Source organism: Gopherus evgoodei, chromosome 1 (genome assembly GCF_007399415.2).
Source record: "Gopherus evgoodei ecotype Sinaloan lineage chromosome 1, rGopEvg1_v1.p, whole genome shotgun sequence".
NCBI classification, from domain to species: domain Eukaryota; kingdom Metazoa; phylum Chordata; order Testudines; family Testudinidae; genus Gopherus; species Gopherus evgoodei.
This window is the reverse complement of record NC_044322.1, coordinates 337,580,227-337,594,055: the sequence shown is the minus strand read 5'-3', so window position 1 is coordinate 337,594,055 and position 13,829 is coordinate 337,580,227. Positions and strand designations below refer to the sequence as shown.

Here is a 13,829-nt window from a genome sequence, read left to right as displayed (position 1 = left end):
TATAGATTGTCATATTAAAGAGTTTAAAATGTTTATAAATATTAATAAAAATGTATCGGTTCTGATGGCACAAGATTAGACTGTGATGAATGTGTCCTCTCAGATCAGCTGATTATATAACAGACCACTACTAGTGGCTGGTGCTGGATCAAGTGCATGCTGAAAGGTAGAGAATTGTTGTGTTTTAGTGTCTTTATAGTTTTATGTCTCGTTGACTAAGGAATTATTTGTGTGTGAGAATTCCTCATTATTATCTTCATATGGTAGCTAAAAGAGGTGACTGGTTGGTTGGTTGAGCTCTAACTTGGCAGCTTGGCCATCATCATAGGCTTTTGTAGTGTATAGGGCCAGATTCAAGGTGAAAATTTGTGAGGACAATCTTGTACAGTGAATTTCGTGAGGACACACGTTTAAAATGTTTTGGACATTATCCCTCTGTCTGTATCTGTGTCTGTGTTTACTGTATATATGTCATCCCTTTTGTCTTCAGCTCAGCCTGTTACATTATATCATGCGTGCTTGAGTTTTGATTCAGTGATAAGGATAATAACCTGTCTGACTCTTTCATTTTGTGTTCTTAATTAGTATTCCTTCGTTTGTCTTTTTACCATTTGTATACATGTTTACAGTAGATTTCCAGTGTAGATATTCCACTTATTTACAGTAGAATATTTCAAGTGTCAAAGGCTACACATTGACCAGATAGATCACTTTGAAGAGGAGATTTGAAAGTGGTACAAGCAAGAGACAGCGAAAACATCTTAGTGAAGCAGCAGCTAAGAGCTCAAAGCCAATAACTTCATTTCTCAAACCGGTGGAAAACACACCTTACCCAACAAACAATGCTACAGATAATGGAAACTCTGCAACCACAACTGGTGATATTTCAATGCCAAAACCTTAACATGAGGACAGTAGTCAAGAAGGAAATGTGCCAACAGTAACAGCTTCAGCAGAAGATCCTATGTATGATCAATAAACTCAACAGCAGCAGGAAGATGTAGATCTTAATGCGGCAAGAGCAATTCATGAGTAGTACAGGTTTGATTGTGACTGACATTGGAATTATTAACACGAGCAATGCTGCCCAAGTGCAATCTTTTATTCAAATTAAATGTTTTGAAATTCCAAGTAACATTTCACGAGATGCTGATGATCATGCTTTTCCTACTCATCTGCTGACAAAAACTCTTCCAAATAAGACCTGCACAAGAAGCTGGTTATGCTAGAGTATGGAAAAAACAATCTCAGTATTGTGCACCCTGCTTCATTTTGAACAAAAGTGCTGCAAATACATCAGTTCTCTCTGATCAATCAGGATGGAGCATCAACAGAGGTTGGAGGAAGTTGAAAGACCGAATACCATCACGTGAGAGTTCAGTGTCACACAGAAAACTATGTTGCATGGAAATCAGCCAGTAGGGCAGCATCAGCTGAAAGTTCAGTTGAGAATTTACTCTTGACTGAACTCTCTCTACAGAAACTAATAGCTGAAAAAAACTTCTTGAGCGCATCCTTAATGTCATCTTTTTTTCTTTCTGAGCGGGGATTATCTTTCTTTGGTTCCAGTCAACTTATTGATGATCATGCAAATGGAAACTTTCTAGGCATAGTTGAGCTCCTCAGCAAATATGACCCACTTTTATCAGAGCATGTTAAATGAGAATCATGAGAGTCAAAAGCACATGCAAGTTGATTATCTTTCAACACACATACAAAATGAGTTTATTGAGCGATGTGGGTCATTCATACAAACAACAATTCTTGATGAGATTCAAAATGCCAAGTATTTTTCAATCATTGTTGATGCCACTCCAGATACTTCTCACAAGGAACAGACTGTAATGGTTATTCAATATGTTAGGATTGTAGATGGCTCAAAATTTTCAATTGAAGAAAGGTTTATTTTGTTTGATCATTTTACTAGAAAAACTGGAAAAGACATTGCTGCTCAAGTACCGGCAATTCTAGAAGGTTTTAAGTTAGATTTTCAAGTCTGCATTGGTCAATGGATCTAATGTGGCTGGGAAGTACAAAGCTAGATTTTGCCTCAGTAATTAGTACATTGATTTGCACAGGAAAAGGCTAGAAAAACATTTGTTAAATAAAAAAATGATAATGGATCTAATATGGCTGGGAAGTACAAAGGTGTACAAGCAGTTCTGCTTGAATGTAATTCAGACTGTATTTTCTCCAGCTGTGGAAACCACGCTCGAAACCTTGTAGGTGTTGACTATGCTGAATCATGCAAGGAGGCAATTACTTACTTTGGAACTGTTCAGGAAATGTACAATCTCTTCAGTAGCAGTCCACAAAGCTGGGAGATTCTGAAGCAATATCTTCCTGTTTCACTGCATGGGATGTCCAAAATTAGATGGTCTGCATGGATTGATGGCGTTCAACCAGTTGCACAGCATTTGAATTGAGTTAGAAAGGCTTTAAATGAGCTTGAATCTCTCAATCTCACTGCACAGGCTCAAACTGATCTTCAGTCTATTCAGCAGCACATGTCCAAATTTGAATGCATTCTGATGTCATCTTTGTGAGTGAAACTACTTACAATGATCCACCAAACTAATCTGGTAATTGAAGCATGCAATGCTACACTTGATGTCGAGAGGGATAACATTGAAAGTCTTATCAATTACATTCAACAGATTCATGAACAATGGGATGTGATCCTGACTGAGTCCAAATTAGCAGCACAGAATATTGGTGTTTCATCTGAGTTCTCCACCAATTGCAACTTACTTACTGAATCCGATTCCGAGGAGCATTATAGGGTCAGTGTCTTCCTTGTCATCACTGACTCTATTCAATCAGGTCTTATACGTCGATTTGAGTCACTGCGACTAATTTGTACACTTTTTGCGTTTCTTTGGCAGTTCAACAGACTGAGTAATGAAGATCAACTTTCTGCAGCTGAACAATTTCAGCAACAGTACAACAAAGAAATCTCAAGAGATCTCAGTGACAAGGTCATCTTCCTCAAACAAATATATTCAACACACTTTAAATTGGATTGCAAGCCAAAGGAATTGCTTCAAGAAATTCTCGAACTTGGACTCTCTGGGGGTGTTTCCTAATATCACAATTGCATTGCGTATTTTTGTCAGTTTGCCTGCATCAGTGACTTCAGGTGAATGCACCTTCAACGTGCTGAAACAAGTTAAGAACTATCACCGTTCAACCATGGGACAAAAGCTTTTGAATGGGCTTGCCATGCTTAATATCAACTGTGACATTGCATGAAAGCTAGATTTTTGCCTCAGTAATTAGTACATTGATTTGCACAGGAAAAGGCTAGAAAAACATTTGTTAAATAAAAAAAATATTCAAATTATGTCTCACTCTTTTTTGGTGCCTTATTTTATTTTCATATGCCTTTTTTTTCTATTTTTTATTTTCGTTTTTTTAAAATTATGGCTAGGGACCTCAAAAACTGGAAGGGACCTGGGCCTCTCTGGATCTCTGAGAGGGCCTGCCTGCACTTAAAAAATCCCATATGTGCTCAGAAACTAGTATGTCAAGCCTACAACTAGAAATAAAAATGTTACTTCTGCCTAATTTGTCTTGCAAAAGCCACTGCATGGGATTTGCATTCCACACTATTCTTTGTGGTAAGTGCATACACAGTAATCTCAGGCACTGCAATTAGGCGCTGAGAACCTTTAAAAATTAAGTTTCTTTTTATTAGGTGCCTAAGTATTGACTTAGAGGCCTAGACTTATTCACCCATATGTTGAAAATTTTGGCTAAACCAAGTTTTGGTTCTCTCAGGCTGTTGGACAATAGCCTTTTTCTTAATCTGCCTCAGTGATGTGGGTTTTTTTGGCTGTAATTCATTATAACAAATGTTACTGTTTGTTAATAGTTGCAAGTTTGATTAACCATGGTTAAGCAAGTCACTTAACCTTTCTGCCTCAGTTTCCAGAATCTAAAACTTGCCTACTTTATATAAGCGTTTTGAGATTTAATTAATTAATTTTGAAAAGCACTTTGAGGATGTTTGCTCTCTAAGGGCTAAATATTATGTGGATATCTGACAGCCTGAAAAATATCTTATATATTTTGCTTTTATATTAAAGTTATGGCTATAGGTCCCAATTAATATTTGGGCTATTGTTCTAGGCAATGTACAAAGGTAGAGGAAGAAACAATGCCCCAAAGAGCTTATCTAAATAGACTTTGCCCTACCTACTTTCTAATTTACAGCTAGAGTATGACATGTAAGTTCCATGTCAGTTTCACATTGTTATTGTGTGTGGTTGTTTTGGTATTTTTTATGGAATATTTTTGGATGGGGTGTATTGTTTGTTTTACTTAGATATTATATGTATTCTAGGGCAGTGGTGGGTGAATAGAAAGGGATTAGCCAAAAGTAAAAAACAAAGAAGGGGCATTGAGAGGAGGGAGTTAGATGGGGGTGGGAAGGATAGAGAGGAACATGTCAGGCAAGTGGGATGAGGGACTGAGTGGAAGGAGGGTTGGAGCAAACAGTCAGACAGTAGAGGGGAAGGAATGTCCAAAGTAAAACTATAGAAAGCAGTCTGACATCATCGGTGTCCAAAGATGCCTTGCACTGAGACTGCTTCTGCAATTGCTTTGCTAGCTTTGACTGCCTTCCCTGGGTTGGCATCACCCTATAATTTCTCTCTCCACACCCCCCCCCCCAGCCACATGGCTCAAATTGACATTGCTCGTATTTCTTAAATTAGATAGTAAAAGTGGCACAGATAATTAACTTCCAGTCATTTTTTTTGTGTTCACTGATCTCCTAATGCTGTATTTTAAACAGTGGCCCTTATGGTAATTATTGATGACTCTCCTATGAGAAGTCAATTTTAGAATGTTATATAAAGATAATATGTAGATGTTTTGGTTTTGTTTAGAGTTTATTACCAAAAGTAACATGTTATGCCTTTTTTTTTTGCTAGCTTTACAATGAAGAAGTTCTTGATCTGTTTGATACAACACGTGATATCGATGCAAAAAATAAAAAATCAAATATCAAAATACACGAAGATTCAACTGGAGGAATTTATACAGTAGGAGTTACAACGCGAACTGTGAATGGAGAAGCAGAGGTGATAACTGAAAATAAGTTTATACATAACGTATGCATCCCCAATATAAAAATATGGATTGTTTCTAGTTTGATGGACAAACGTGTTTAAACCCTGACTCATTTATCTATCCTTTCCCATCCACCCCCCCAGTTCTTACTGTAGTCCAAGTTTAGCCATTTTCAAACCACAGATGCAGGCAGGGGGTGGTGGTGCTGGAGGGTAGAAAATACTAAAGTTATTGTTCACAGTTTCTAACTTCTGATAAATATAATGAGTAAAAATATAGGTCTTCTGTTCCGTTAGTGACAGAACCTTCTGAAGCTCAGCAATTTAACTTAAGTTAAAATAGAGCTGAAAACTTTTTTGTTTCAAACACAGCACTCTTTTATGTCTGTGGATAGATACAAATAGGACCTGCACTTAAGTACGGGCTTGTCTTCACTACCAGTGTAAGTTGACCTAAGTTACACTACTCTAGCTATGTGAATAACGTAGTAGAGTCAACGTAGCTTAGGTCAAATTACCCCAGTGTCTCCACTGTGCTGCATTGATGGGCGCTGCTGTACAGTTGACTTACCTTACTCTTCCAGGGGAGCTAAAGTACTAGAGTCAACCAGAGAGCGCTCTGCCATCAATTTAGCAAATCTTCACTGGATCTGCTAAATCGATACCTGCTGCATCGATTTCAGCAGCGTCAATCTTCCTAGTAGTGACGACAAGCGCTAAGGCCTGGTCTACATTGGGAGGGGGAGATCAATCTAAGTTACACAACTTCAGCTATGTGAATAATGTAGCTGAAGTCAACGTACTTAGACCTACTCACTGCGGTGAGTCGACTGCTGCTGCTCCCCCATCAGCTCTCCCTGTGCCTCTCTTGGCGGTGGAGTACAGGAGTCAACGAGAGAGCACACGGGGGTCGATTTATCGCACCTAGACTAGATGCAATAAATTGACCCCCGCTGGATCGATTGCTGCCCACCAATCCAACAGGTAGTGTAGACATACCTTAAGAAAGAACAGGAGCTGTGTTTAGCATAGATTTAAGATGGTACTGTAATTCCAGCATGTATATGTGTATCCTAGGCCCTATGTATACTACTTTTCCCATGTTAGGAAAGCACTTTTATAATGACTTTTTAAAATAATTTTACTGCAGTGGTTTTAAAATTCTGTCCCTAAATCTTGTTAGTGCTCGTCTTGGGAAATCGTATTGTAGATGATGCTCTAGTACACTACTGCTTTAAGTGGTGGAGGGATATCTTTTTGTCTCTCACGGAGGGATATAGCTGTAGAAAGCTCAGAAGAGTGTACTGAGAAGCTACAGTGAAACCACATAACTCTTCAGTCTGGTCCTAAGAGTCCATGCAGTTTTCATTTAAAAGCAGCTGAAACATTAGTTGAGCAAGAAAACAGTCTATTTATAGCAAGAGCATTTCTAAAGTGCAGGCAGGCAAGTGTAGCAATTCCTGTTCTTTTTTAAAAAAAAAAATAAAAAATGGAATATATACATTTTGTCTGTCTTACAGATGATACAGTGTTTGAAGTTGGGTGCTTTATCTCGAACCACGGCCAGTACTCAGATGAATGTTCAAAGCTCACGTTCGCATGCCATCTTCACTATACACTTGTGTCAAACCAGAGTTTGTTCTGCAATTGACATTGTATGTATTACAGATTTACAGTACTTTGCTTTAGTGGCAGCTTTTCTGAATGTGAATATCAATTTGTCAGACAACTGTTCTGTGTTTGAATTACATTTGGTAAAAATATCTCACTCATCACCATGCCATTTGCTAGGCACTATGAATAATTTGATCTATTCTGTGCACATGTAACCAGCCCCATAGCTGGAGGGAATGGTAGACTGGTCAATTTCATATGTGAATCAGCCACTGTTGGACTGTTTAGCTCCCTCTTCCCTACCTGTGAGAGAGGCTTTCAGTTGCTATTGGGAGTGGGAGGAGGAGAGGAAGTCCTGCCTATAGCACCTCTTATTGGTTATTCTGCCAGGGAGGCAGATGGGCAACCACTTTTAGGGCTCAATTTCACTCGGAGGCTGGATCTTCTCACTACACTGCAGGTATGGGCTCCAGCCTCAGCCAGAATCATGTAATTGTGAAAAAATAGCAAGAGTTGGCAACATTTTGTAACACAGTGGTCTGGCCTGAGGCCAGCCGGCCCTGTTTTAAGTGGAGCCCCATTTAAGAACAGGTTGGGAGCTGGTCATTCACAGGGTCCCAACCAAGATGAACCTCCTTCCCCTCCTGTGAGCAATGGGGGAAGGATGATTCCTCTGCTCCTTGCCCCTCTTTTCTCTCTCCCTGCACCAACTGGCCTGGGAATGGGCAGAGGGGGGTGAAGACCCCATGGAGTTTTCCCCCACTCCTGGAAGGGGGATAGGGGGACCCCAGTGCAGCCCCCCCGCCAGGCTTGGGAGACGGAGGTGAAGAACCACAGAAGGAGCAAAGGTGCAGTTGGGGCAGCTGAACTGATGGTGGGGCCGAACAGATGGGGTGAGGGTTGGGGTGCTGAACTGATGGGAGTGGGGACAGAATTAGCTGCTGGGCAGGGGTCAGGAAGATATGGGGGTGAGAGCTCCTGCAACAGGGTCCAAAATCATCATCACTCAATGAATTTGGAAGAGTGGGCAACACTAATTACACACAGGAGATGTGCAGAAAGAATTCAAAAATCAAGGGACAAACACCCCCCCAAGTCTTTTTAAAAAAATTCTCGTGATTTTTTGGGGGGATTGAGTCATGATTTTTGATCTCTTGAAGTTGACAATACTAGTTAGACATCCTCTTTTCTGGGGGGCTTTAGTAAGATCTTATGAAGATGTGGTATATGACATTACTGGATCCTGAAACCCAAACTTCAGTTGATTAAAAGACTCTCTTGTGTTTCTACAGTGCCTAGCATAATGGATTCTTGATCCTAATGGACACAATTGTACTGCAAATAATCAGTTGGGGGCAGGGTTTCAGGTTTTGCTTTTTTCCATAGACAGCAGCTTCTAGAGGCCTGTTACTAGGGTAACAGATTTACTCCTTTGGCAGACAGCACAGCAGATGAAGCCTCTGCTGCCCAGGGAGGGTAGGCAGCTGGGTCTGCAGAGGATTGAAAGGGTTCTACACCCTCTACTTTTACACCCTCTGCACTTAGAGAAGTTCTTAAACCTATAGTTTATTTTCTAAATTAGCAAGAATGAAAGGATGCGTTAATATTTAAGGAGTGAGAAGGAGAGAGTGTGTGTGTGTGTGTGTGTGTGTGTGTGTGAGAGATAAATTAGCTATATAACTGTTACAGACTCGGAACTAAGATACTGCAACTCGTAAGAAAAATGTTGCACAGTAGTATTCTATTTTGAAACCTACAAAATCACCTGAGAAAAATGAAATGCTTAACTTCTGGTAAGCTTAAACCACAAAACATTGCAGTCAAAGACCACTAATGGCTGAGGGGACTATTAATGGGATGCAAGAACTATTGCACTCTGGTCATCAATTTTAAAACCAGTCCATATTGGCACTGATTGAAAATTTGTAATATTTTAACCAGTTTGCAGAATACGCCTGTATGAAATGAGTTGGTCTTAGTCCAGCTTCAGTGGAGGTGTCCACAGCACAGATTGCCAACAAGAGAGCCAATTAGTGTCTGTTTTCATGGCAATTTTAGCAGAGGGTCCAAGGAGGAAATAAATAGGCATAGGAAAAGAACTATCTTCTCAACTCACAGGTGTTGCCTATACAGTAGGATTGAGCCATATGGGCAAGGCAGAGTGAGGACTACTGTTAGATACAGCATAGGCAGCAGTTCCTGTTTTGGAATGGGTAAGACTTCAGTCTCCAATGTAAGCATCAGCAGCAAACATACAGTTTACTAAGGACGGTTGCACCAGCCAGAGTAACCACAGTTGATGACATCACGCCAGGCATGGTATAGTGAAATTCTCAGATCTGGCTCAGTCTTGTGAATCCATGAATCTCTGGGGTGGCCCTACATGTGGTGCCAGGTAAGGTCAGGATATGCACCTGTTTGCACATTGATCGAGAGTTTGTGCTGGGGTGCTTTTGTCCATCCTGGTGACACTGCTGAAGAACATGCAATGGTGCTTTTTAATATAATGTGATTGAAGGAAGGCCAGATCTTGGGATTGTGACATTTCACACAAAGTCAAACCACTTTATGCTCAGAATTTAACACTGACAGCGCATATGGAATGTCTCTTGCTGCTCCATTTCTGCCTGTAAGAAGGTCCAGGTTTCTGACTGGTATAGCTGTACAGGCAGTATGCAGGTTTGGTAGATTCTGAACTTTGTCTCAGCGCAAAGCTATTTTTGCATTCATAAGCAAGACATAGGCTTCATGCAGGAGGTGGTGAGACCTGTTCATCAGAGAACATCCAGTTTGCTGCAACTGTTTGAACTTTGCTTGCAGCTCTACGTAGGTGAACTTGTCAACACTCTGAATGATACTTGACCCCACTGGTACTGGGGGCTCTTGTGACCCACCTCTGAGGTTCTGGACCTTGGGCTTCTGCCATAAGATGTTAAACCCCAATGTGCAGGTGATGTTTTGGAGACATTAGAAGGCAGGATAAGGACTAATAATTATTTTCTTAAAAAATGCTTTGGGGTGGCCTAACGGTAATGAAAGAATGTTTTTGCTGCCATGCATGAGGATGTGGATTTGAGTGACTGACTGAAACCCTCCTATAGCTTAAGCCACTAAAGACAAGGTGCCCGCCAGACTTTATGCAGCTGGTCTGAAGAGATTAGGGTGTGCTGGTAGCATTTGTTACTAACTTGATGGAAATGTTGAATTTTTCCTTTCCTTTTTCTCCCTTCTCCTGCCCCTACTTCATCCCCGGTCTAAAATGTGGGTTCTGCTATAAGAGTGGCAGCAGGGAAGAGGATCAGAAGAAAATAAGCATTTTCTACAATGAAGGTCTGGGATGATGCCCTAATGATAGCTGCGGTTCAGGCTTACAGAGTAGTAAATCAGTGGATCTTTAGCGAACATTCACTGTGCTATTTTGGCAGGTTGATGAACTAAGCAAATGTGTGTTACTTTAGAAAGTGACACACAATGCATTAACCAATACATTTTTTAACCAATTGTTGGGGTGAGTTGGGAAGATCCAGGTTTATGATCAAACTTTATTGCCAGGCTATCTAGCTTTTTTTGCATTTCTTAATACAATGTTTTTCTCTAGTAAGAAGCAGTTGGAGCTGTTTAGGCTGAACACTCGTGTGGAACTTTATTTTGGTGCTGATATTTGTTTCAAGTTGGGTTTTTATGGAAAATATGTTCATGTGTGCAGCTAAACTTGAGGAGGATTTGGGAGTAGTTGCTTTGTTAAAAAGAGATAGAAGGGAACAGCGCTGTCCCTTGTCAAATAATTGCTGTTTGAGCCTTGTTAATATGCAGTAAAGTGTTTTACATTTTTTCTTGTTGCAAAACTTTGAATTCTTTCTTTGTTGCAGGACAATGTGACAGATAACAAGATAATTTCTGAATCTTCTCAGACGAATGAGTTTGAAACCCTTACTGCCAAGTTCCATTTTGTTGATCTGGCAGGATCTGAAAGATTAAAGCGTACAGGAGCTACTGGAGAGAGAGCAAAAGAAGGCATTTCTATCAACTGTGGACTAGTAAGATTAAAGACTTGTTTTGTTAGGCTGTTAACCTCTTTTCTTGCTTTTCGTTCTCTTTCATTGAGTAATCTCTGAAGTGGAAATATTTAGTGATGCTCAGAACTAAGGACTTCAGTATGAGAGCTAAGAAATGACAATTTATAGGAATTCTGACTAGGTTCCTATGCTTGTTAACAATTCCTGGGTTGCACTAGACTGTAACTAGAAAACTGTAGTACCAGTAATTCTCTCTGAAAGTAACTTGGGCCCCACAAAAAATATTTTTAGATAAAGTGTACCCTCTACTGATGGTAGTGGCAGTCACATTGTACTGTACTTACAGCAAACAAAAGCTATAATTAAAGTATGTTTTCTGTAATAAAATTTTAAATAAAACTAAAAAATATATAGTAGGTTGCTAGGCTTATAGTCATATTATGAAAATCAAAATATTTCTTTGAAAGGACGCAATCAACTTGAAATATAATTCATTAAAACAAAAAATTTAAAGTAGTTTCTGGTCCTATGTCTCTCCCTGTCTATTTCAATGATTTTACAATTGAATTTTACTATTTACAAAAAAAAATTATCTCCCCTGTTGCTGTGTGAAAGACCCAGACAGACAGGGGAAATTGACAGTCTTTAAGTGATACCATGTCAAGCCTCTGATCCTTGCACTTGCTTAGAGCCCTGTTGGTTTATTAGGGCTCTTGTGGGTATAAGGATCTGCCTATGCAATTTTCTTTACAGGACTGGGTTCCAAATTTGTTCATTTTACGGGTGAAAACATGCCTTCTAACAGCCAGACTGCACACTTAGCCTGTGATCAGATCATAACTTCTTTTTCTTTCTGGCTCATGTATTACCAGTGGTAATGATTCTGCAACTGGAGCTTAGTTAACAATTTTATTAACATTGTGAGAGGCAGAAAAGAGTTCAACTCAGTTTCCCATAATTGTACTGACTGCAGATCTAGCAGGAGTTTTTTGTTTCTCTGTTTTTTTTTAAATCTTACATGATTGCTTTAGTAACAAAAATGTAACATGCATAAAATCTGATAAGGTGCTGCTTTTCTAAAGTCACCATAGCCACACTTAGAAAAATATTTTAAACATTAAAATTTTAATTCACTGAATTACTTTTATAGCATTTTGTTGTAATTCATAGGTGGCAAATGACTTAAACAAATTCAAGCATATGGGAACACTACTGAAAGTAGCATTGAATCTGAGATTTTATAATTGTTGGCTCAATTAAGACATTTTACAAGAATATATTGGGAATTAGTTGCACAGAGTGCCACCTCGTGGTATATATTTAGAAGAACAAATATAGCTGAGATGCCATAGATGCAAAGACCTCAAAGAAAGTGGTTATTTTCCTTTACATTTTAGATCTTGATACTGTAAATGCTTACATACATGAACAATCCCGTTGAAGGAAATGAGGTTGCACGTGTACATAGGTTTTTGCAGGATCTAGGCAATAGATTGTTTATAAATAACATGTAAACACTTGCCATAACAATGTAGTGTCTATGGTAATGGAAAAATCGCAACTAAAGAATTCTATACTAGCACCTCAATAAATAGAAAATTCAGGGTATTCCTTCTTTCATATCTGCAAAGGTGTTAAGTGCTCATTTTTATGTCAGAATAATACTGATGCAAGATGTTTGGTTGTTTTTTCTTTTAATATAAAAACAAACTTAGTAAAATTAAATATAATAAGGAAGATACCTGCTATGAGAAATAGCTTATAAATTTAACAATCGTCAAATTAAATGGCTGTTACAAAACAAAATGATGAATACTGCTACATGTGACCCTCATTTTGAATTAATTAAGAGAGCATATGCTTGCCATATAACCTGATTGTTCATAAAGACAGCAGATTACAACGGTCATTTAATTAATTAATTATTGCGAGCATGTAAATATAGAATAGTGCATAACAAAATTACTGTACCTGGGTCAGTAATAACTATTTTTTTAAATAAGGTTACTTAAAATTGACAATAAGTTTGTTGTAAAATTTGTCATCTTTTTAGCTGGCACTTGGCAACGTAATAAGTGCACTGGGGGATAAAAGTAAGAAGGCAACTCATGTACCATACAGAGATTCAAAACTCACAAGACTACTTCAAGACTCTCTTGGGGGAAATAGGTATGAAAATTGGTTATTATATACTACGTTGTGATGAACCTGGTTTGACGGCTTTGGTAAAGGACTGCATAATTTTAAAGAATATTATCAGTTTATTATTTCTGAGGCCTAAAGTGTTTTGGTGGCTGTGTATTTTATTACAAAACTCAAGATGACTAGAAATGTGTAATTTAAATGAAAACTTTCCTTTACCCTTTCGGAAATAAAAATACTGTTAGTATTGTGTTAGTGCATGAGAACAGGAAAGTAAGATATAGTATGAACAAAAGTGAAAATGACTACTATATTTTCCTTCTGAGTGAAATTAAAAAACCACTAGCGGTATAAACATTGAAAGCTACAGTAGATTAATTTAATTTCCAATAGTCCAAGGTGATATTAGTAACATAGGGAAAAAATTTAAGTTAATTGACATTGTCCCTTTCAGTGGCATTGTGGTTATACTTTGCTTATGGCTAAATTGTTTGAAATCTTAGCTGCCAATTAAGAAAACAATCCTTTTTAAACTATGTAACTTAAATGTTGTAATTTCATTGTTGCATCATGGCCTTATTAATTAGAATGTGGTTGGAAGTTGTAGACATTTTTGGCTTGAAGGAGAAGCGTTTTTTACATGGCTTATTTTACGAGATGTTCTGACCAGTCTTTGGTGTGTTACAATATACAGTTAGTGTCACAAAGGAGGTGACAGGTATCCGAGGGGTAGGCGTGTTAGTCTGGATCTGTAAAAGCAGCAAAGAATCCTGTGGCACCTTATAGACTAACAGACATTTTTGGAGCATGAGCTTTCATGGGCGAATACCCACTTCGTCAGATGCATTCACCCACGAAAGCTCACGCTCCAAAACGTCTGTTAGTCTGTAAGGTGCCACAGGATTCTTTGCTGCTTTTACAAAGGAGGTGAGTTCCTCAATATGAATAGAATTCTGAAACATTTTATTATCTCAGCAGTGTT

General features: G+C 38.7%; 1 protein-coding gene across 10 annotated transcripts in view; it reads left to right on the top strand.

Moving 5' to 3' along the window:
• KIF21A (kinesin family member 21A) overlaps positions 1 to 13,829 on the top strand; it is a 152,638-nt gene that overhangs the window by 51,780 nt on the left and 87,029 nt on the right. For all 10 annotated transcript variants that reach the window (XM_030577343.1, XM_030580734.1, XM_030579884.1 and 7 more), the window contains 4 exons: positions 4,938 to 5,087; positions 6,596 to 6,730; positions 10,559 to 10,726; positions 12,759 to 12,874. In XM_030577343.1, coding sequence (XP_030433203.1) covers positions 4,938 to 5,087; positions 6,596 to 6,730; positions 10,559 to 10,726; positions 12,759 to 12,874 — 569 coding nt within the window. The remainder of the gene's footprint in view (positions 1 to 4,937; positions 5,088 to 6,595; positions 6,731 to 10,558; positions 10,727 to 12,758; positions 12,875 to 13,829) is intronic.